Below are 23,882 nucleotides of genomic sequence, written 5' to 3' on the forward strand. Positions count from 1 at the left end.
GAAATTTTTCGCCTCTTTTTATAATTTTCTATACAATTTAATTAAAAATCTATGGTGTACGAGTTAAATACTAGTAAAAGAAAATGCTTATCAATGTATTATTTTATCAGTATAACAACGTTTCATTCAAAAATTCTCCAATAGATTCATTAACATTTTTTACTATTACGAAATTTATTAAATTCAAAGAATTGGAATTGAACAGCGAGAAAGCAGTAATAAAACGTGTCAAAAAATGCGATGAGAAAACATTGAAGGGAGAATTACTTCGTCCACAAGATGAACCCACAATTCGTATTGTTAATTGCATATATTGTTTCATCAGTAGAAGTCGCGAAATTATTGATAAGTGTTAGATTGTTATTAACACAGTACTATAACAGATTGAGGTTGTTTAGAATGACAAGTGCTCCGCATCTGTCACATGGGAACTCACAATTAATTTGTAAGAAAATTAATTTATTTTTGTTTTATAACATTCAATAACAGGACCAATACATATTTATACATTTTTAAGATTGTTTTTTAAATTTAACAAGAACTATAGCATTGAATGAGGTAGAGTGCAGGTCTTATATAGCCAGAACATATGTCTTCTTCGAGGTTGTAGCTTCAGTATGATCATTGCTATCAGTCTGTCCAGTAGATCTTTTTCTCTGATATAAACTATCACTACAAAATTTTTTGCGTGAATTTCCCTCCGCTTTATTTTGCAATTGTGCTATGCTTTCCATACATTCGTCTTCAGACGATAGTGGTTCTTGAACATCATTCGCTCCCAAATTTTGGTTATTCAGTCGACAGTATCTAATTGACGAGTATCCACTGCGGAATTCACAAAATACGTTTAAAATGATATTTCTATTCATAAATATTTATCATACACATACTTTCTCTTTCTGAATAGCTGATGGAAGCCTCTATTTTCACTTAATTCAGCTAATTTGAACAAAAACCTTTCATCATGACTAATTACGACCAGTTGAAAATTCTTCTGATATTGGGATCGTAATTTGACAACACTGTAATGTAAAACGACGTTCACGATTCATGTATTCAATTAAACTGATGTTAATACTAATGATTGCAACATACGTGGCTAATGCATCTGCTAAACTGTCTGCATTTTCTTGATCTAAATTTGTTGTTGGTTCGTCCAAGGCAAGAATTCCGCAATCTTTGCAGAAAGTCTCCGCTAAGGCAAGTCTTATAATTATAGAGGCTAGAACCTGAAATCAACATTCCATAAATGAACAAATTTACTGTTTTTAGCAACTACGTTTCTGCCAAAGGATACTTTACTCTTTGTCCAGCACTGCAGCGACCCCTCATGTCAATTTCATGACCATGTTTTGTTTGAACCAATTTATAGGTGTATGATCTTTTTGCACCACCTACAGATTTGGTAGCGTCCGTACGAATTTCTATAGACGTAGTATCGGAACCGGTATATACAAGTTTCCAAAGCCTCTTCATAATTCTGTTGACCGATGCCATACGGTCTTCGTGAAATTTTAGGACAGCTCTGTCCAGTGTTTGACTGTACACTTTCAAAGTTGATATCGTTTGTTTTACAGTCTGATTTAAGAGAGAGATAAGTTAAAGCAATATCATACAATGTCATACTAACATACTATAAAGTAGGGTATTGTTACATTACCGTTATCTCTATACATTTTCTCTTATATCTTTTATGTGCTAGTTTGTACAGGTCCTGCTTCAATTCTGTTGTACCCTGCTCTACGACTAGTTCTAATTCCTCTTGGTTACCTATTGAGATGTTTCTCTGAACAGAATTTGAAATATATTACGTATCCACAAAGAAAAATTGTTTCAGTCAATATTAAGTTAATGCATTACAGGAAACATTAAATGTTTAGTAAATTATTTTTATCAGAATTAAAGAAAAGCAAGACCAAAAAATATCTGCAATATTGTTGTATGCTCTATTTCAATCCTTGTTGAATAAATAATTCTTTAAAATTAACTTAAATAATCTACCTGTCTCAGGAGGGCTTCTTCTCGCTCGCACATGTTCTGCAACTCTTCCATAATTTGAGTATAATTTATAGACATCAACTCATTTCTTAAATCTGAATATTCTTGTTGTAAAGTTTTAGATTTCTCCCTCTCTCTCCGTAACTGTACATTATCAGATAAATTTCTTTTTAGAACTTCGTGAAGAGTGATTTGTTCTTTCAGTTTGTTTATATCTGCTTCAGATTTGCTTTTCTCAGATCGAAAATTCTTAATTGAGATTTCATAACGTTTGATCTTATTTTCGGAATGTTCTAAAGCTTCAGGAATTTTACGGTACACAAATGCATCGACATCATCTTGTATTTTTTCTAAATCGGATAAACGTCTAAACCCTTCAGCTAATATTTTTCTATCCATTTCCTGTTTCTCCCAATTTTCTTTCTTCTTCTTCTCTAATTTTTCGATTCCTAAAGTTAGATTGCCTTCGGCTACTGTACATTTTTGCTTCAAATCATCCACCAATTTCCCCAACAAAACCTCCTTCGAGTATAGTGTTTCCAGTTTCTCTTGTAACTGTTTTACTTCTTGCACACCTGCACGTATTTTCAACTGTTCTTCATGTAATGCGTTTAATTCCTCCTGAGCGTTATACAGTTTTTCATTCTGTGTATTTATCGAGGACTGCAAATTTTCGATATCACGACGAATGGTTTTCAATAGCGTTTTCAACTCATCCCTTTCTCTTTGAGCTTCTTCAATGCTACGCTCTGATTTAATACCTAGATGTAAAAAAATATTTGTTGTAATTTGTATATTAAACTTCAATCGTCTGTTTATGTTTTGTTATGTCATCAATGCATCTATCCCATAACACAATATCACTCATGATATTTTGGGTCAACGTTAATCTCTTTTCGGGATCAGATTTCTTATTTTTTAATTCCGTTATAGACGTCTGTAATTTTGCTAGTTCAGATTTAGACTTTCCTAAATTATTCCTATAAATTATGATTAAATTACTATAAATTTAATAAAACAAGATGAAAAGAAATACATTGAAAATAAACTTTAATATACTTACATTAAATTTTCCAGCTCATTTTCTTCAAAGTATACCATTTTTTCGATCCCTGGTTTCAGCTGCAACATCTTATCATATTTTTCTTGCTGTATTTCCAATTCTGTTTCACATTTCTTTAAACAGTTTGGGTGGCTTTCCATTTCGTTTTCCATTTTCCTTAACAAATTCTCAACAGCTTGGCGTTCTTCAAAACCTCTGTGACATAAAGGGCAAGAAGGACTTGTTTCCTTCAATTGTTTTGTATAATCCTTATAAGCAACTCCTTGATGAGCATATAAACCTCTTTTATCTTGTAAGTCTTTTAGTTGTCTAAATTGCAATAACACCAGTTCATCAAAATCGTGATATTTACAAACCAATGAAACTTTTTGCTTTGTCAGCTGAAATAGGAAAATTTAATAATAAATTTATTTCGTACTTTTAAAGTTGATTTTTAACTCACCTTCTAATTCCTCCTTTTTCATGAAGCTTACTCTCAACGTGCGATACTGTTGTTTGTAATGTACTAAATCGAATTTTTTGCATTTGAATTTGGTATTTAATAGATTCTACTTGGCTTGTAGATGTTTGTGTAGCTTTAATTATAGTTTGCAAGTACCAATTCTCTGTGTGTAGTATCTAATTTATTTTTTAATTTAATTTGTGTCAGTTACTTGATATCTCTTAAGTTTTTTATAGCTTCATCATATTTATCTTTTAACACTTAGCCGACCGACCGTGTAGATCTACCATTTTGACCTGAGGAACGCTTCTTTCTGTATAGAACTTCTTATTTCTATAGAGTACAACATAATTATAATAACATGCACTAATTTTTGAAGTCTTTTATTGCCCATTATTACGGTTCTTTATGTTCGGGATTTCCGAAGGTGCCTCTACCAGCCATAAAATTATTTTATTAGAACACTTAACCGATCGATCGGGTAGATCTACCACTTTGACCTGAGGAACGCTTCTTTCTCTATAGAGCTTCTTATTTCTATAGAATACAACATATAATAAAATGCACACCATCACACCAACACCACACCCATTAGAAATCGAAATGCCACCTACACCCCAGTCTCACAACTTTTTCGGATATATAAGATTCCGCTCAACTTGCAAATATTAGTGTAGAAGCCAAGCTCCTTGCTGTGACTCTCAACAAGTGGTGTGAAACGAAGTATAGAAAAAATATCCCTAAAAATGTCCAGAAACATGAGTGACAATTCAAGTGATGAGTTGTTTATGGACACACTATCAGACTGTTCTGAAGACATTGATCTACTGATAAGTGATTGTGAAGTTGACGACAATAATAGCACCATCGTTCCCATATTTCAGACTAATCGACGAATCCTTTTGAGTGAATCGGAAGATGATTCCGCCGATGACTCGGAATCAAATATTATTGTCAATGGCGTCGATGATTGGACAGAAGATGATATTAGAGTTGAACTAGAAGCATATGGTCGAACTGCATGCATCAACACAATGCCTGAATATTACGAAAGCGAATGAGCAACCGTACAGTTGTTCCTTGGTGATGATCTGTTTGAATTGTTAGCAACGGAACAAATAGATATCGCGCTCAAGTTGCAAGCAAATATAAAGAATACAAAGCGGTAAAATGGGTTGATGTGACAGTGAATGAGATGAAAAAGTTTCTGGGGTTGATTATCTTGATGGGACAAGTACGGAAAGACGATATATATGATTACTGGTCCACTATATCATATACAGGGTGTCCCACAATTATTTTAACAGCCGAAAATGAGGGGTAGCTGAGGTCATTTGAAGTAACTTTTTCCTTTGCGAAAATGCAATCCGCGGCTTTGTTTACGAGTTATTAACGAAAAACACTGGCCAATGAGAGGTGACGGTGCGAGAGAGAGGGTCCGCGAGAGAGTCCGCAGCACGAGGCTTTGACAGAAGGTCGGGACGGACTCGAGCCGCGTTCGAAGTATTGAACAAGTCACGAAGCGAGAACTTTCCGGATTTTTTTAACTACATAACAGTGATATTTTTAAGAAAAACGCTGTTCACCTTTACTTTAGAACGTCTGAAGAATATTTACTAATTTTTCGGACCCGAAATAATATGAAGTTTAACCGTGACAGCTGTTTCAATTTTCTGGTGTGCATGACACCTCGTGTGTACCATATGAAATTTTTATGCAAGGTGTACAGTGAAGATTAACGAATGATTTGCAAAGCTGATTTAATAATAAATAAGGGACGTAAAGGATTTGTTTATTAGAGAGATATGAAAAATATTATCAGTAAGAAACTCACCCATTTAGTTGAGGATGCATTTGCTGGCTGAAATTCATGATGTCGAAGGGTACTGACCTTGTACAACGTACAGCTGATCTTTCACTGCACTGTCACTAAACACTGATCACTTAATTAATCACTGATAATCCGAATCACTTGTGGATATTTAAGAAAGATCACTGAGACTCGTTCGCGGATAATCGTTTATTCGACGCGTTCGTTCGGAAATCGACGTTTCACTGCCAAAAAATCGAGGCCTCGACCGTGGGCCCTTGTCGTTCGTCTTTCGGCCGTCCGAGGAAATAACACCCGATACTATTTTCTTCGAAGCGCAGGGTACCGCCAAATGAAATAAACAAGATATGCAGAGACGTAAACTGTGTCCGACCCGCTGTCACCCTGCGCTCTTAGAACGTAATTAATGGCCGTGTGAAGAAAATGGTATCGAGTGTCATTTCCTCGGACGGCCGAACGAAGAACAACAAGGACCCACAGTCAAGGCCTGAATTTTTCGGCAGTGAAACGTCGACTTCCGAACGAACGCGTCGAATAAACGATTATCCGCGAACGAGTCTCAGTGATCTTTCTTAAATATCCACAAGTGATTCGGATTATCAGTGATTAAATAACTGATCAGTGTTTGGTGACAGTGCAGTGTAAGTGAACTTCGCAAATAACCATACCAGAGGTTCCACCGACAGTATCCCTCGAATGTTGCGGTCATCGACCTGGGATCAGCTGTTCGTTGTACGAGGTCAGTACGTACGAGTCAGCAAATGCATCCTCAACTAAATGGGTGAGTTTCTTATCGATAATATTTTTCATATTTCTCTAAAAAACAAATCCTTTACGTACCTTAACGCGATTATTTATTATTAAATCAGCTTTGCGAATCATTCGTTGAATTCTGTTCGGACACGGAATTATTTAAATTAAAATATCATTTACGAACTTTGTTAATCTTCACTGTACACCTTGCATAAAAATTTCATATGGTACACATAAGGTGTCATGCACACCAGAAAATTAAAACGACTGTCACGGTTAAACTACATATTATTTCGAGTCCGAAAAATTAGTGAATATTCTTCAGACGTTCTAAAGTAAAGGTGAACAGCGTTTTTCTTAAAAATATCACTGTTATGTAGTTAAAAAAATCCGGAAAGTTCTCGCTTCGTGACTTGTTCAATACTTCGAACGCGGCTCGAGTCCGTCCCGACCTTCTGTCAAAGCCTCGTGCTGCGGACTCTCTCGCGGACCCTCTCTCTCGCACCGTCACCTCTCATTGGCCAGTGTTTTTCGTTAATAACTCGTAAACAAAGCCGCGGATTGCATTTTCGCAAAGGAAAAAGTTACTTCAAATGACCTCAGCTACCCCTCATTTTCGGCTGTTAAAATAATTGTGGGACACCCTGTATAGAAACCCCGATCTTCTCCAAAACCATGAGTCGAAACAGATTCATGCAGATCTGGAGAATGTGGCATTTTTGTAATAATGATTTATTACGTGATAAATCGGATAAGTTATTCAAAATTCGAGAAGTTATAAATTATATACAGAACAAATTTCAGTCTGTGTATACACCACGGCAGCAATTATCATTAGACGAAGCCATTATACCTTGGCGGGGTAGATTACACTGTCCGACAAAATCGAACTTTTTGTCTGGGTTGCTGTAGCCACTATGAAATTCTTGTAGAGCTTCACTCCCTGAACAAGAATCCGAAAACCGAATTGCTCCATCACCCTCAGTTTTTTAAATAAATGAACTTTTGTAAAAAACCCAAATTTTCGACAAAAATGAGGTATTGCATGAAAAGTACAAACGTTAGAAAGTTCTAATTGGTGTTAAAAGATAGAGGAGAGTTTTCCGAATATAGTGGCATGCATTTTATTAATTGTTTTTGATACTAAATAGCAATAAATTTATGTCAAAGTTTAAAAAAGTGTCGACGTGAGCAGTTTCTGCGCAATATTTTTGTATTTTTACGAAAAGTTTTCTGTAGACATTTCTGAAGAAGAAACGGCCCGGTAAAAGTGTCGGAACGATATACATTTCGAGTAGATCGAGAAAATGTTCGACGGCAACATGTACACGACGTTTTGCCGCCATGAGCTTCGCTGCTCGCTTCTCTCTGTCCGACAGGACCGAAGCTACGCGTAATCAACACCGATGGAGGGATCCAATGGGGCACCCACTTAGCGTGTGGGGCGTGCCACATGCTACTTCAATGTGCTGTTTTTTTATTACATATTTCTCTCTCTCTCTCTCTCTCTCTCTGTGTGTGTGTGGGGGGGGGGGATAATAATCACCAAACTGTGATATATATATATATATATATATATATATATATTTCACACAATAAATCACATCGGATTATTTGGAGTTGGTAACGAAAGTATTCTAACACTAGTATAATTTTGACTTCTACGCCATATAATTAAATATATATATATATTTAACAATATGTTTCAAGAAGTTTAACGTTTTGAAAATGATTATTTATTCATGATCGTATTATCGTTATGATTTAAATGTATACACGATATACTTGTAATTCGAACAAATTCAGAATAAAATGATTATTTTTTGTTCATTATTTTTCTTTTATTATTTCTCCATTTTTAATTTATGATTCACAGTTTGGTGATTATTATCCAATAAAAATATGTAAAAGAAGACAACACATTGAAGTACTAAAAAAAGTGGCACGCCCCACACGCTAAGTGGGTGCCCCATTGGATCCCTCCATCGGTGTTGATTACGCGTAGCTTCGGTCCTGTCGGACAGAGAGAAGCGAGCAGCGAAGCTCATGGCGGCAAAACGTCGTGTACATGTTGCCGTCGAACATTTTCTCGATCTACTCGAAATGTATATCGTTCCGACACTTTTACCGGGCCGTTTCTTCTTCAGAAATGTCTACAGAAAACTTTTCGTAAAAATACAAAAATATTGCGCAGAAACTGCTCACGTCGACACTTTTTTAAACTTTGACATAAATTTATTGCTATTTAGTACCAAAAACAATTAATAAAATGCATGCCACTATATTCGGAAAACTCTCCTCTATCTTTTAACACCAATTAGAACTTTCTAACGTTTGTACTTTTCATGCAATACCTCATTTTTGTCGAAAATTTGGGGTTTTCACAAAAGTTCGTTTATTTAAAAAACTGAGGGTGATGGAGCAATTCGGTTTTCGGATTCTTGTTCAGGGAGTGAAGCTCTACAAGAATTTCATAGTGGCTATAGGAACTCAAAAATCGTGTCGAACAGTGTTATCTTTGCGCACATATAATCCCGCAAAACTTACAAAATATGGAATTCTGGTACGGATGCTCTGCGCAGCGTCATCCGGATACCTTTGCAATTTCAAAGTATATTCAGGCGCGGGTGCAACATTGCAAGGTACAGTTCTGTTAATCTTGAATCTATGGACAACTATTATAATAGTGTACGTACAGCAGAATTGCTCCTTCAAAGAAAAACAAGAGTTTGCGGAACAATTAGAGCAAATAGAGGATTTCTGCAAAATTTAAAAAGCCCTATATTGAAAGAGCATGAATCGAAATATGCAAGAACCTTTTATAAGTCTGGCAGGCAAAGAAGAACCGAATCGTCAGAATGATTTCGACGATTCATTCCGCAGAAACTGTAAACGTTTCACATTGGTCCGGGACGAGAACTAAACCAAAATCTATTGTTGTTTTTCCGCGTATTTGATTCGCGGTTCCCTATGACTTTTCAAGATGCTAGGGATAATAAGCTGAGTTTCGTTTTTTTGTAACTTGGAATATATTTGAACATTCAACTTCACATCGATATAGCGTATAATTTTTAGAGTGTAGACTATTCCGTGTTCGGGTTGATGGTAGAATGAATGTTGTGTGTTGTGTCTTCTCGGAGGTAAGTTCGGTGTGGGTGTGTTCTAAATTTGGGACAGTCGGATTTGTGGATTATTCATTTTTTGCGAGGAGTGAGGGAAACGGTCGCCCTGACTGATTGGAGTACGAAATTAGAAAGGTGACCGCCCCAAACTAAGGGTCACCCGCAGGTAGTGTTCGTGCCCTCGGGTGACGCCCGCGAAGTAATCCGAGTGTCCCAAGGATAGGCCGTAGCAAACAATGATCCGGAAAATGCCTCTTCTCGGTGGAACATGCATATCGTAAAAAACGGCTAGAATTGACATTTGGTGACCAACTGTGGGTCATAAAAGAAATACTTGAATAGACGACGGAAATGGCTTTCAACGAAATTGTTTGCTACGGGTGTTCTGGCATTTCGATTGCTTTGTCCAAAATATGCTGTTTCCTAGGGCCTTCGGTCCCTGGGTTATCCACATCTGGCAATTTTCCTCTTCCCAGGGACGGGCGTAGATGGTCAATAATGTTTGACTCGAGGACAACATCTTTGCTCGTTTGATTTGTAGGGGTTCCGTCATACAACGGAACAATTGTGGACTATAATAAGTATATGAAAGGAGTTGACCGTGCCGACCAATACATGTCGTACTATAATATTCTTAGAAAAAGCACCAAATGCACAAAAAAGGCAGTGCTGTACTTTTGGAATGCTGCTCTTTTCAATTCATTTCTTATCCAAAAAAAAAATAGGAAATAGCAGAGCAACATATAAGAAATTTTTGCTCAAAGTGGCAATAGCATTGGTGCAAACGGAGGAGGGGGAAATCCGAAATATTGACTCAACACAAGCAAGACCATCGAATATAGTACAACCAACAAGAACACCGAAACAGGACCCACCAGGACGCTTATCTCTAGACATGAAAAAACACAAACTAGTGCCTATTGTCACAAATGGAAACAAGACATATCCTCAACGGAAATGCAGAGTATGCTCTGCAAATAAAAAATCGGGCTATACACGATATGTTTGCGAATCTTGTAGTGTGCCATTGCATAAGCTCACATGTTTCGAGAGATATCATACGCTGAAACAATATTAAAATATATTACTGCATTTTTGTTCCATATTTGAGTTACGTTATTTATCCGTCATCTTTACTGTCCTTAATTTTCTGACTCTATTACTTATACTTTTTGAATAACCATTAAAAGTAATTATTATAAACTTTTAATTTCGAATTTTGTATAAGCAATATGTGAAATCGTTGAACGAAATTGTTACCGTAAGATATAATTGATCACATAAATAATTTTCGGACGTTTTTGGTTTCAAATAGCGAATTTCAGTCCGTGCTACCTCAGAAAAATGCGTGGTGGATAACGCAGTTTGGCTTTTCCGAGCGCGGTGGAAACTGTACAGGTCTCTGTGGCGCGTGCGGTCGGCTAAGTGTTAATTTCTGTAATTCCTTTTCCTTTGATAGTAATGTATTATTATGCCATCTCAGCATGCAACAAACTTTGTTTTAATAATGAAGTTATTTCCGTGTCAACAGTATTCAGCTTTGCTTACATTTCATCTCTTAATTTTATCTTCTCCTCTGGCTGTATTCATATTCAATGTTTCGTTAAAATGTTTAACCTATTAGCAACAGAGCACTAAACTTAAAATTAAATTAAATGTATTATGCTAATATATGGAATTCTTGTGACATAGTAATTTGATACAGGTTATAAGATATATCCGCATTATCACCAATTTTATTTTATTAATTTCATCTCTCATCGCAGCTATTTCTCATCCTTTCATATTTTTTCCGATTCAATTTTCGAATATTCACTACATGATATATGCAATTGCTTTTGTAACTTTTTTCCTCTCCTGATGTTGTCCTCTCCAATGTATTCTAACTCTCGCATTTCTCTTTTCATCTTTCGGTTAGAGCAATAAGTTTTATATCCATTTCAATTCTGTAATATGTAACGGTATTCAAACCTATTACGGAAACATTAGAATCTATGTATAGTATCAAATTGCCATGCCATTAATGCTTCATTTAGTATTTTATTGTAATAAGTAACTTCTTTCCTGATTGTTCCGTTGTATGACGGAACCCCTACAAATCAAACGAGGAAAAATGTTGTCCTCGAGTCAAACATTATTGACCATCTACGTCCGTCCCTGGGAAGAAGAAAATTGCCAGATGTGGATAACCCAGGGACCGAAGGCCCTAGGAAATAGCATATTTTGGACAAAGCAATCGAAATGCCAGAACACCCGTAGCAAGCAATTTCGTTGAAAGCCATTTCCGTCTTCTATTCAAGTATTTCTTTTATGACCCACAGTTGGTCACCAGATGTCAATTCTAGCCGTTTTTTACGGTATGCATGTTCCACCGAGAAGAGGCATTTTCCGGATCATTGTTTGCTACGGCTTATCTTTGGGACACTCGGATTACTTCGCGGGCGTCACCCGAGGGCACGAACACTACCTGCGGGTGACCCTTAGTTTGGGGCGGTCACCTTTCTAATTTTGTACTCCAATCAGTCAGGGCGACCGTTTCCCTCACTCCTCGCAAAAAATGAATAATCCACAAATCCGACTGTCCCAAATTTAGAACACACCCACACCGAACTTACCTCCGAGAAGACACAACACACAACATTCTATTCTACCATCAACCCGAACACGGAATAGTCTACACTCTAAAAATTATACTCTATATCGATGTGAAGTTGAATGTTCAAATATATTCCAAGTTAAAAAAAACGAAACTCAGCTTATTATCCCTAGCATCTTGAAAAGTCATAGGGAACCGCGAATATCAAATACGCGGAAAAACACTGATCTTCAGCTTGTTATTTCAAAGAAACGCTAGTGACATTTTTATCGGACAATAAATTTGATATCTTGATTTGCTCTTTAGCAATTATCTCCTCTCTAACTTCTATAATTAGAAGATACTACATCCATTCTAGCTACATCCAGCCTTCCTAGCTTCTAGATATAATCAGATACTACATCCATAGAAATTCACACAGACGCTACCAGATCTATAGATGATGCAAAAAGATCATATCCTTATAAATTGGTTCAAACAAAATATAGTCATGAAATTGACATGAGAGGTCGCTGTAGTGTTGGAAAGAGTGTAAAGTTTCCTTCAACAGAAACATAGTTGTTAAAAGCAGTAAATTCGTTTATTTATAGAATGCTAATTTCAGATTCTAGCTTCTATAATTATAAAACTTGCCAACAACAAATTTGGATCAAGAACATGCAGATAGTTTACCAAATGCATTAGTCACATATGTTGCAATCATTAGTATTAAGATCAGTTTAATTGAATTTATATTACATAGTTGTCAAATTAGGATCACAATGTCGGAAGAATTTTCAACTGGTTGTTATCAGTTATGATGAAGAATGGTCAACTGAAATCTTCTTGGTGACAAAATATAATATAATCCAAAATTGTTTTTGAAACACCCATTGTTAATGTAAATTCTGTATCAACATTGAGATATCGATTGCTTGTCGAAATCACCGTGTTTATACCTTTATCAAGTCTACTCATGGTATTATCAAGAGTCTCAAATTTTAGTTCGTTAATTATTCTAGAGCAGTCTAATGTATCACATATTGCATGAATATTGTCTATTTTATCCACTATTTTTTCAATAAAGTATATATAGTATAATGGCAAACAATTTTATCGAAGATGTCATTGTCAAAGCCATGTTGTGTATACAACATTCTGCACGATCTCAATTGAGAGAAAATTCGACTCATGTAGCATATTTCAGTGCCTCGATAATTGTTGCCTTCCCGGTGCCATTTGGATAAAAAATAAGTATCAGTGGTTGAGAAAATCGAATTGTTGCTTCTTTGTTTTCGTCACTAAAATTACAAATTCCGTAAGGAAAGTCTTCTTACGTGTAATATTGTTTGTGTTACCGTCGGGGTTAAACACACATGTGGAATGTAACAATTAAACGTATATTTATTAAAAAAGGGAAACAATATATAACTGTACAACGCTCGCTCGAGAAGGAAAAAGGAACTAGACTGACTGTGGATGTTCGCGCCACACGGTCCGAACTTTGAGAGAGAGAGTCTCTGCCCTTCGAGAGTATTCTCTACTCTTCTTTTGTTTGGGAGGAGGAAAAACAGAAACGGCCGCTAACTATGCACGGTGCAGAACGTAACTCGCGCAGAACGCTAACGCTTCAAGTGACCGCTTGTGGAACTACGTATCCGCTACGCACAGTTAAACAGTGCTGCCTTCACAGTTTTACTCAAAGAGAGGAAGAGATGAATGAGCAAGAGAGCACGCATCAGCACAACTTCAAGCGAAACAAGTAACACAGGAGATCAATGTAGCTCTCTTACTTTACCATGCCTGCGATCCGTTTGACTGGAGTTTCATCTGAAACACTCGGCGCGATATTCGAGTTGTACTTTTTGTCCCGTTGGATTCTTGACCATACAGTCCAGCGTATTTGCCAATCTGTTTAAGCGACAATCATATCTATTTTCGAGAACACGTAAGTTATATTCGTTACTAATAATTTCTAGTTTATGAATCCACAGAATTTTTAAAATTTAGCCACCACGACCAACAATGAATATTATACTCGATGAATGACAATGAATATTATATTCATATATAATATATATTATATAAGAATATTAGAATTATGAATATTATACGAGAAGGAGGTTCGTAAGCAACGAATAATTTAGCAATTATCGAAACTATGGACCAAACTAGGAATACATATAAGGCAATGTTGTTTGTGGGTCTGGGTAACAGACCGTAGAAAATGGTATTTTATTATCGCATTGACATGATCACTTCTCGAGTAAATGAGGCTATATTGAATTTGAGGCCCTGAAAAGGGCCGTTATCATTAATTGCAGGAGTCTGTGGACATCTATATACAACTTTTATTGTTGAATTGTCGTAAGTCATAAAATGCAGAAATCTGCCAAATCTGCATCTTGCCATCTCCTTATTTAGAACAAGGCGTTGCCCTCTCTCTCTCTCTCTCTCTCTCTCTCTCTCTCTCTCTCTCTCTCTCTCTCTCTATCAAAACTTAAAGTATAGTCATGGACAAAATTAAGTGGACGACGGCGAGAATCAGATTCAAATAAGAATGTAGCGTTTATTTCTTATTTTTCATACGTAAATTTTGTACGATTTATTTGGAAATATTATCAACTTTGAAATACAAACTCGTTCGAAACGGAAAAATTGCATTGGCATAAATTTTGAGACGAAATATTGAAATATAGCATTTTTGTGTTGGACAGAATTGAGTGAAAGGTGTATTATCATTTGTTTAAAATATCAAAAAATAAGAAAAAGTAGAATCAACAACTATATTAATATTTTGTATTGCCACCACATGCTTCGATAACCGCTGCAAGTCGTCGTGGCATAGCTTCAACCAATTTTCGCAATACATAATTCTGGATCGAGTTAATTCCATGTAGTTAGCAGACTCTGATAGAAAGTATCCACATTCGTACGTCTACTTGGGGGCACCGAAGAGTCGAGTTTGTTCCATAAGTTTTCTATGAGATTCAAATCTAGACTTTGAGAGGACAGCAAGCACAGTAAAGTGGGACAAGCTACGTTGGCCGTCGGTGTGACTTGTTTCGCTTGTGATTGTGTTTATATCGTGCTCTCTTGCTCACTCGCCACTTCCTCTCCTTGTCTAGAACTGTAAGGGCAGCACTAATTAGCTGTGAAGCGTCAACCAATCAGATTTCTCTACCTGCTTCATAATTCTAAGCTGGTTACCCCCATCTTGGCTTACTATCGTGAGGTACTACTGTATAAGTTAAGCAGAAAACATGATGTCCCGAGTACAACTGGTATTGGAAGATTTCGAAAACGTAGAAAAATTAAAAAGTGCAGACAGATTCCATATTCATATAGAAATTTAAGGTGAGTATCACAAAGTTTATATGATCTATTGATGATTAGATGAAACAAATAAAGCAGAAGATTGGCTTAAAAAAGACGTATGTACGTGCATAGAAGGTAATTATTATTACTATTGAAGACAGAAATCTTTTATAAGCAACCAGACTGATTATTATATAAATTCTCACATCGTCCGTCTCAGAAATATTGCATTCAAATTATAGGCGTTAGGAAGCAAAATGGAAGATAAAATGACAATGACGAAGCAATTGACTTCTTCTGTCAGATATCTTCAAAAGTGTAGGATTGTTTGGAAGAACAAGGAAACACTCTATAGTATCTTGTAAAGAGGTTGAAAAGTTATTGTCTATTCTCATAAGAACCAAAAGTTTGAAGTACATGAGAGTTGACTCTGGTAGGAGAGAAGATATTAGGTAATCTCACAGAAAGACTGATTCGATTGTCAAATAATATAACAGGAAGATCAGTAGCATTTACAGATATGGAAAGAAGATGTTTTAAATACAACTTTACAATGCATCTGGCAGGCACATATAAAAGAAATACACAGGGTAAATTGCATAAATATAAAGAAATAAGACATTATATATACAACAATATGAGTCAATTTGTAAAATATGTAGAAAGCTAAACTATTCAGAAAACACACACACCACTAGTTTCAAAATCAAAGAAATAATAGATAAGAACAGAGGAAAATATGTTTGCTAATAAAAATTTTGAATTAGAACACATGGATCTGATTCAAGTAGTTACATGGTGAATAACCAAAGTTTACTCTGAGACTGACAAGAAACTAAATTAGGCTCAGTGGAGAAAAACACTTCAATGAAAGTAATGGTGGTAGGAAAACTGGATCAGTGAATAGCAGCAATAACAAACCAGAATTTAAAATTGTCATAGTTGAGATGTTACAACTGTGGCGCATATTTTAATCACGATTTAATAAATTGTTGCAAGTAATAATATTAGCACTAATCATAGCAAGAAACTATCACACAGCAAAATTCAACATTAAAACAACTTTCTTGTACAGCGATCTACATATAGGTAAAGTAGGTACAAAAGTAAGTGGACAGATGATGGAAAATGACATCAATGAAATTTAATGAATATAGCATTGTAATTATATGTTTAAGCTTTATTTAACATTTATCTTTATAGTATATATAGATTATTTTAATAACAATTAAAAGTAATATTTATAGTCGATACAAACCCAAATTAAAATTAAACAAAAAATTAACCAATTGTGAAAAGACAAAAGTAAGTAGGTACTACCAATAACTGCTAGTTAGTATTTAGTACTGCCGCCTTTGCTGCAATTATGACCTTTAGTCGCCGCGGCATACTGTTTATAAGATTTTCTATATAATCTTTGCCAATATTGTCAAAAGCAGAGAGTTTAAATCAAATCAGTTTATTCGCGTAACTTAATATCCGAACTACTCAAAAATTTCCTTTCTCTTTTTGCAACACTAAGGTATTAATGTACATTCACAATACTATCATCCAGTTCCATTCCATGAAATCACTTCCAAATTTAATTGTTGCTGTAATAAATGATTTTTTATGTTTCATTTTCCTTTCTCCAGACCTTTTGATTTTTCTCCAATTGTCACATTTCAAATTTTAATTCATCAAATCATACTATTTTTTTTATAACAATATAGACATATTAACATATTTTTTAGCAAAAGCTAAACGTTTCTTCAGATTCCTTTTACTTTGAGGTTTACGCTTTGTCCTTCAAAATTTTAGTCCCACTTCGTGCAATCTTCGTTTTGTAGTTATTGTCGACACATCTATTCTAACTGCATTTAAAATTTGGTGTGAGGAAATCGTTGGCACTTGTCGACATTCTCGAACAATTCGACGGTCTTTTTGTATAGTATAGTAATGTTTTCGTCCACATCTTAAATTCTTTACAGTATTATGTACTAAATATTTTTCCATATTTTTTGCACCACACTCTTTGATATTTTATACTTCTGAGTTATAAGGTGGTAAGTTAAATTATTACGATAGTCCGAAGGAATTAAATTACGGATTTGATATGATATTTCTGTTGTTTTTGGCATTCTTATATTATGAGTAAATACTGGAAAATTCATTCAATGTCGCTGTATATGAACATGACCTACGGTCGGTAACGAAAATATTGGGACACTTTAAAACTGAAGTTTAGAACTGGTCTAAACGAAATTTTTGTTATTTAATGTAGGGATCAGTCTATTATATCATAATTAAAATGCTTTTTTAAAATTTTGCTATTATTTAGAATAATAAAAGAAAATAAAAAACTCATTTTTTAACTTTTTTTATCTGAGCCTATAATGAAAATTTAAAAAATGTTTTTTGTAGATCTCGGTATCTTATATGCATGTTGAAAATTTTATCGAAATTAGTTGACCTTGATATAAGCTGTATACAATTAAAGATCAGAAAGGTCGCAGTTTTGTTCCTATTTTTGACACTTTCGACCAACAAATGAGAGAAATCTGCTGTTTTTGAAATCTTTTAACGCTTGTGACTTGACTTTTGCGTTAACCAATTTCGATGAAATTTTCGGCATGCATGTAACTTACCATGATCTACAAAATGCATTTTTTGAAATTTTCCTTATAGGCTTAAAAAAATGTTAAAAAATGAGAATTTTTATTTTCTTTTGTCATTCTAAGTAATAGCAAAATTTCAAAAAGTCATTTAAATTATGATCTAGTAGACTGGTCCCTTTATCATCTAAAAAAAATTCGAGTCGTTTAGTCCAGTTCAAAAAAAGTTATTCTGTTTTAAAAAGTGTCCTAATATTTTCATTACCGACGTACATATAATATTTGTATACATTTTTTGTCTCGCAATAATATATCAACTGAGTGTCCACTTTCTTCTTTCTCTCTGTAATTTGTTTATTTTTTTGTTTAAACTTAATTTGGGTTTGCACCAACTATTAATATGTATTTTAAATATTATTAAAATAATCTATATACTATAAAGATAAATGTTATATGAAGCTTAAACATGTAATTATGATGCTATATTGAATAAACTTCATTGATATCCATTTTCTTCACCTGTCCACTTACTTTTGTCCCTGACTGTATACGTATGTAACTGTCATAAAAGTATAAAAGGAAAAATAAAGAATAAAATAAAATAGTTTATTATATTTAGCGAATAAAAAAAAACAAGACGATGTATCGACCTCGTGCGTTTACGTTCAGATTATCGCTGCTCTAAGTGTCAAGTGTCTTTCGCTCATATATGTATAATCGTTATTTCTGATACCTAGTGTCAGACTTGTTCTAACAACTTATTTCGCTTGTAATATTTGATTTTAGCTTACATTAATTATTATTAAATATTCTGTTACACTAAAATTGTATCCTACATTCTTTCAGTTCGAAAAGAATAAATAGTAAAATTTTCCTCCAGAAAATTAGTATTTTCTTGCTTAAAGATCGAAGAAGATTTTCTATTTTTTTAATTACGATGTACCAACTTTAGAGTGATATGTCCCATTAGGTAGAATAATAATAATAAGAATAATAATAAATTTTTCGTAAGAAACATTGCTTAATCTGTTAATCCATTCATCTAACTTCACCCTGTAACTACCTTTGTAGCGGAGGTACCAACTTGAAAATTTGCTAAGAAGGTTTTCTTTCGAGAGCTTATAGAATAGTGTACACGAAGATCAATTTGGTTTGAGGGCACATTCGATCATTTTATCCCATTATACACTTGCGCAACATATTTAATTCAACGGTATTCTATGTTCAGCCACCTGCAAATGCTCATGAATATTTCATTGGATGTTTATTGAAAAAGATTTATCAGAAACATTGCAGATATGCGACGAGAATATACTTAGTTCGCGATATCTTTTATCCTTGTTACATCAACAAAGATGACGCGTGGCGACTGAGGCTGTTTATGGAATCATTTAGACAAGTCTTCACACAGAATGGAATTGCGTTGCAGTCCAATGTAACTAATTACATGTGTTGAAAGAGTCGAATTCCCGGTTTTCCTTCACCGGAATAAAATGGAGAAATTCTGTCGTTTACGGTAAGCACTTTTATTCTTCGGAAGCTGCAATTATTAATGACCGCCTGACTAGATAGATTAACCGTAATAAAAATTCCAAAATGAATGTCAAGTACTCATACATCACAGCTATTTTTATTTTTATTTTTACAGTATACCGTAGTGTTAATTCTTCTATATTGCAAAAAAAATCTAGTTTACCGAACGTTGTACGAAGGAATCAAGACTGGCTAATATAAATAGAAAAGCTTATAGAATAATCTCGGCAAGTATACTCATTATAGTTTTGATACTTTACAAAATAATCCATCTGACAATTTCTACTTCTATCTAAAATAAATTATATGCTGGAAAATTGCGAGCACACAACTGGAAGCATGCTAGAACATCTCGTAGATTTTTTGCGTTCCTGGAAACATAGTCTACAATCGTTCCGACGGCGTGGCGGCGTGTTGCGAAACAGGTGTTGTAAATTGTAAATGATTCATAATACGCGCGTCCACGTGATCTTGTGCGCACGCAGCTATCGCGTCTCTGTTATTTACAGATATGATTTTCCTCGAACGTAAGCAACCACCTTTCGCGATGAACTGGTTTTGCTTGTTTCATCGATCAAGACGAACAAACCATTCAAATTTATCCCCTGTAAGTAAATTGCAAGGTACCAGCACTATTGGTTACTCCATGCTAGGTAAATAATAAATGTGTAGTTTAAAGCTGCATCCAGGAACAATTTGTTGATGTCCATTCCATGTTTCTTGAAAAAGTCATCGACTGTTGCTCCAGGTTACATCGTGTTTCTGTTGCTGGCGACAAATGCTGACGCGTATTGCCTGTTTCTGTTCGAATCGGTAGTGATAAAAGAAAAATAGAAAATAGGCGGTAACATAGGGCAACGCAAACGACAATTCCTTCAGTGTGGTTGTCGTTTGATTTAAAAACGACATCAAAACAACATAATGTTTTTATAAGACACTGTATGTTGGAAACATTTTGGACATACATATGTACAGTAACAAGAGGCGAGAAAATGTTCCTAAATGTTGTGCCTCAGTGTAGATGTAGCTTAAGGCTATTAGACTTGTCGGATAGACTTTTCCGACTTTTTCAAATATGTAGATAGCAAGTGCGTGATTTCGGACGATGGTTTTGACCGACTTCATCCAACCACGGACATCAGAGATATGCGGACATGCGGTCGACATTTCGGATTCGGATGACATCGGAAAAGCTCGGGTAAGATCGGGCGGGTTTTCTGTTATTATGTGTCACACAAGTGCTAATATACTCTCAGTGCTGTTTCTATATGAAGCGAGCACTATCCAGTGAAAAAATTGAATAAAATTGTATTATTTCTAATGTCCATCAACATCAAAAATGGGAAAATTGATACATATTAATAGAAAGTATTTTACCATTGGTAGCAAAACAATTTTTATTATAAAAAGATTTTTTAAAAATTACCATTATTATAAGTTATTATAAAAGATTGTTACAAGATTGTAATGATTATAAATAATTATTAAAATCGACGAAATCAGTCTCTCGAGTCTTTCCCGAATCTATTTTATTCAGATTAGGTCCTAAATAAAAAATTATAACTCGGGTAGTAAATTGTTTGTGTTTGTTCATAGCGTACAGGGCATGTGCAAGTGGTCGAGTATTACTCTGAATCATAAAGCTTTACCCATCGATCATTGCAATTTCGAATCACATACGCTGCCATGGACGCATAACAGCATTCATTGTAGTACATAACAGCAACAGTTTCTCGCGAATATGTATCTCAAAAATTAAATGAAAGCGTCAATTATATTAATTTCGGTAATTTAATAATATTCAAAATATTAATGAAAAACTTAAGCTACTACTACAATGAATTTTACGTACACCTACGTGTTCATGACAGCATGTAGGTCAGCAGAGGCCTCATAATTTTTCTGGCGGTCACTGTAACGGGTGAACTACTGAAAAAAGTACCTTCTGTATCGATTTCAGGAATTTCACAGATATTTAATAACCCAATCCAAACCAATTGCACTTACTAGCAAATTCGAAAATGTTACTATATATATAGATATTAAAGCCGCTGCCGCACCTACTTTATCGACTGTGAGGACTGAGATGGCAGTCAACGCGACACGCTAGGTGAAACTACCACAGAGAAGATACATGATTAGTAAGATTTGGATAAGCGACATTCAATGTGTAGTGACGTCTGTATACACTGCTTCCAATGTATAGCATTAAAAGTTTTTTGTGAATATCTTGAAAACTACACTAAATTCCAGAAGCTAATATTTTATATTTGGAATTCTGCGCTCTTATGTACCCTGAAAATTTCATTTCGATCGGAGACAGGTCTCTTTCGGGCGTACAGTTCTGAAATCGGAGGTAGCTACCTTAAGTTGCATCTTTACCTAATTATACTTTATGTGAGATAAACTGTCTACCAACAGAGAAAGTAAGTACATTATCCAGTATTAAAATAGACAAGTTGTAAGAAAAATTTGCATTGAAAAGTTTGTAGTGTCTTTCACGAATGAAAATTTTCAGACAGGTTTTTATCTTTATCCGACAACCATTAAAGTTTGTTAGATAAGGTGTCACCTGTGAAAGATTGACGTTACTTACACATTTCCACTACTAGTTTCCGATTAAAATGCTTGAACCTGTTTGACATCCAGTTGTGACCTTTCTTGTTTCGAAACGCATTGAATTACACACACGTTTGTCCGATACAGCTGTATACAGGAAGACGCAAATATAACGTGTTATCAAAACAGAAACAACTTTTCTTTCGTCACTTTCTTTGCCCTTTTCGTTCTCCCTGAGCTTGCTCTTTTCAACGAAACCGGAGTTCCATTGACGTATCTTTTGTTTACCAATTCTACGTGTCGTCTGAACGGAATTACACTTTATTACGTGCTTTATTGTTACTACGTCAATATCGTGTCGGAATGAGGCGATTGTTTGGGTAGTAATAATAAGCCAGTCATGCAACTTATTTTGTTAAGGAAGGGGTAGGGCATAAATCGTTATTAGTGTTTAAAATAAACATTAATTATCGTGCAACATTACCTACATTTCTTTTTCATTTCCAATATATAGGGTGTCATAAAATTATATGTTGGAAACATCATAACGTCATTGTACACCCTCGGTTTGGTGGATAACAAATAAACATTATAAACTAGCTGAAAATTCAAGATCAAAAAACAAAAATATTTTTACTGCATCGTATTTACACATAACGAGGGACAACTTTGCAACATTTACATTGACGTAAAACAAGGTAATTTATGTAAATTCAAAAATATTTTCTACTTGAATTTTCAAGGTCAAGGTCAATTTTGCAGCAAGTTATATCAATATTCACCAACAACTGTATGAATTAATTGAAACTTTATTGTACTGTTTTATTTATTCTTCCAAGGAGATTCACCCCATTGAGGCTATTTCTGCAAACGCATACTTAATTATTATGAACATGTCCATCGAAAATAGCGTTTTTTATACAAATGAATCCGACTTAATTCGTTGTAGCAGACCGACTGCATTTGCAATTCCGCTTCTTAGAATTGTACGAGATTAATATGCATATCGTTGTCGTTCCTAGCATCAATATGTATATAGTTTGTGTGACTACACAATTTTAAGGTCTTTCTTGTAAGTCGATTGAAAACCGATTCTTCGTAGACAGAAAAAAGCATCGTGTTCGACCAAAAATTACTTGTTATCCAAATCGAAATCGAACAATGGAAAAATTTCTTGACAATGTTTTGGATTAAACTACTTACTTAGACCGCTATAAATGTGGCTTATTGTTGGACCGAAATAAATTTAAAATGTAGGGTATTTCTGACTCAGGTTCAATATTTACCAGTGGTGGTCGAGAGATCCGGTTACGAGCACCACGAAATTTGCATAGGTTATAGTTTATTCTTAAGTTAATTATGTTCTGCACGTTGCAAAGTAATTTTCTGATTGTATGCGGATAAGGAAATAAAAGTTAAAGGCGAAACGGTGCATTGCTGTAAATTGACGACAATCACGTGCCAGACAGCATTTATAATTTTATGTTTATAATTCCGTTGAATCTGATAACTGCGATGCATCGCAATTCTGAATGTGTCCGTATTAATGTCAATCGAATAAATGTCTTTACTCGAGGACTATCACGTTTTGTTTTTAACTAACTAACCCAATTTTGTCGAAAATGAGCAAGATTATTCGTCTGCAGCTGAAACGGTCACGCCTAGAGTCAGACTTTTCGGTATACGATAACGTAAATTCGTAACTTGAGAGTCATAATCGCGTAGCTAGAAAAAGAAGGATGTCTTTTCTGTGATTTCCTTTGTTTACGGGTTAGAAAAACCTGACACTAACCACGGCCTCGTATATATTATATTATGACTGAGATGATTAAAAAACGAAATGAAAAATTGAGAAAAGGATATAGGAAAGCATGTATCGTTGTTCTCAGTGTGCGTTCATGAAATAATTTCATATCAGTATTAGAAGCGTAATTTTCCAACTTGTCAGTGAACTATAACCGGTTAAATAATACAGAAAAAATGTAATTCTCCTGCTCGGTTTCCAAGATTTACACGTTTCTTGCGATAGCCGCCGGCTATCGGGGAAGTAGACGAAACCGAGATATGTATACAAAAACGATACAGAAGCGGTGC

General features: G+C 34.9%; 1 protein-coding gene and 1 long non-coding RNA gene across 3 annotated transcripts; one reads left to right on the top strand and one right to left on the bottom strand.

Annotated features, from left to right (window-relative positions):
- Positions 1 to 438: 438 nt before the first annotated feature.
- On the bottom strand, positions 439 to 15,000 carry LOC117220335 (DNA repair protein RAD50.L). Its single transcript, XM_076527019.1, is given in 12 exon segments — positions 439 to 825; positions 891 to 1,022; positions 1,096 to 1,229; positions 1,303 to 1,578; positions 1,661 to 1,786; positions 2,002 to 2,800; positions 2,802 to 2,978; positions 3,062 to 3,441; positions 12,983 to 13,116; positions 13,647 to 13,695; positions 14,889 to 14,936; positions 14,995 to 15,000. Coding segments are annotated over 12 exon segments (2,514 nt in total). The 3' UTR covers positions 439 to 572.
- A 147-nt stretch (positions 15,001 to 15,147) lies between these two features.
- Positions 15,148 to 23,366, top strand: LOC143260657 (uncharacterized). 2 transcript variants are annotated; one of them, XR_013034941.1, is made up of 4 exons: positions 15,148 to 19,212; positions 19,345 to 19,654; positions 19,739 to 21,655; positions 22,303 to 23,366. It is a non-coding gene; the product is annotated as an uncharacterized LOC143260657 (long non-coding RNA). The 2 variants fall into 2 exon arrangements; XR_013034940.1 differs by lacking the exon at positions 22,303 to 23,366 and adding an exon at positions 21,748 to 21,983.
- The last annotated feature ends 516 nt before the right edge of the window (positions 23,367 to 23,882 follow it).

Source organism: Megalopta genalis, chromosome 16 (assembly GCF_051020955.1).
Source record: "Megalopta genalis isolate 19385.01 chromosome 16, iyMegGena1_principal, whole genome shotgun sequence".
Lineage (NCBI taxonomy): Eukaryota > Metazoa > Arthropoda > Insecta > Hymenoptera > Halictidae > Megalopta > Megalopta genalis.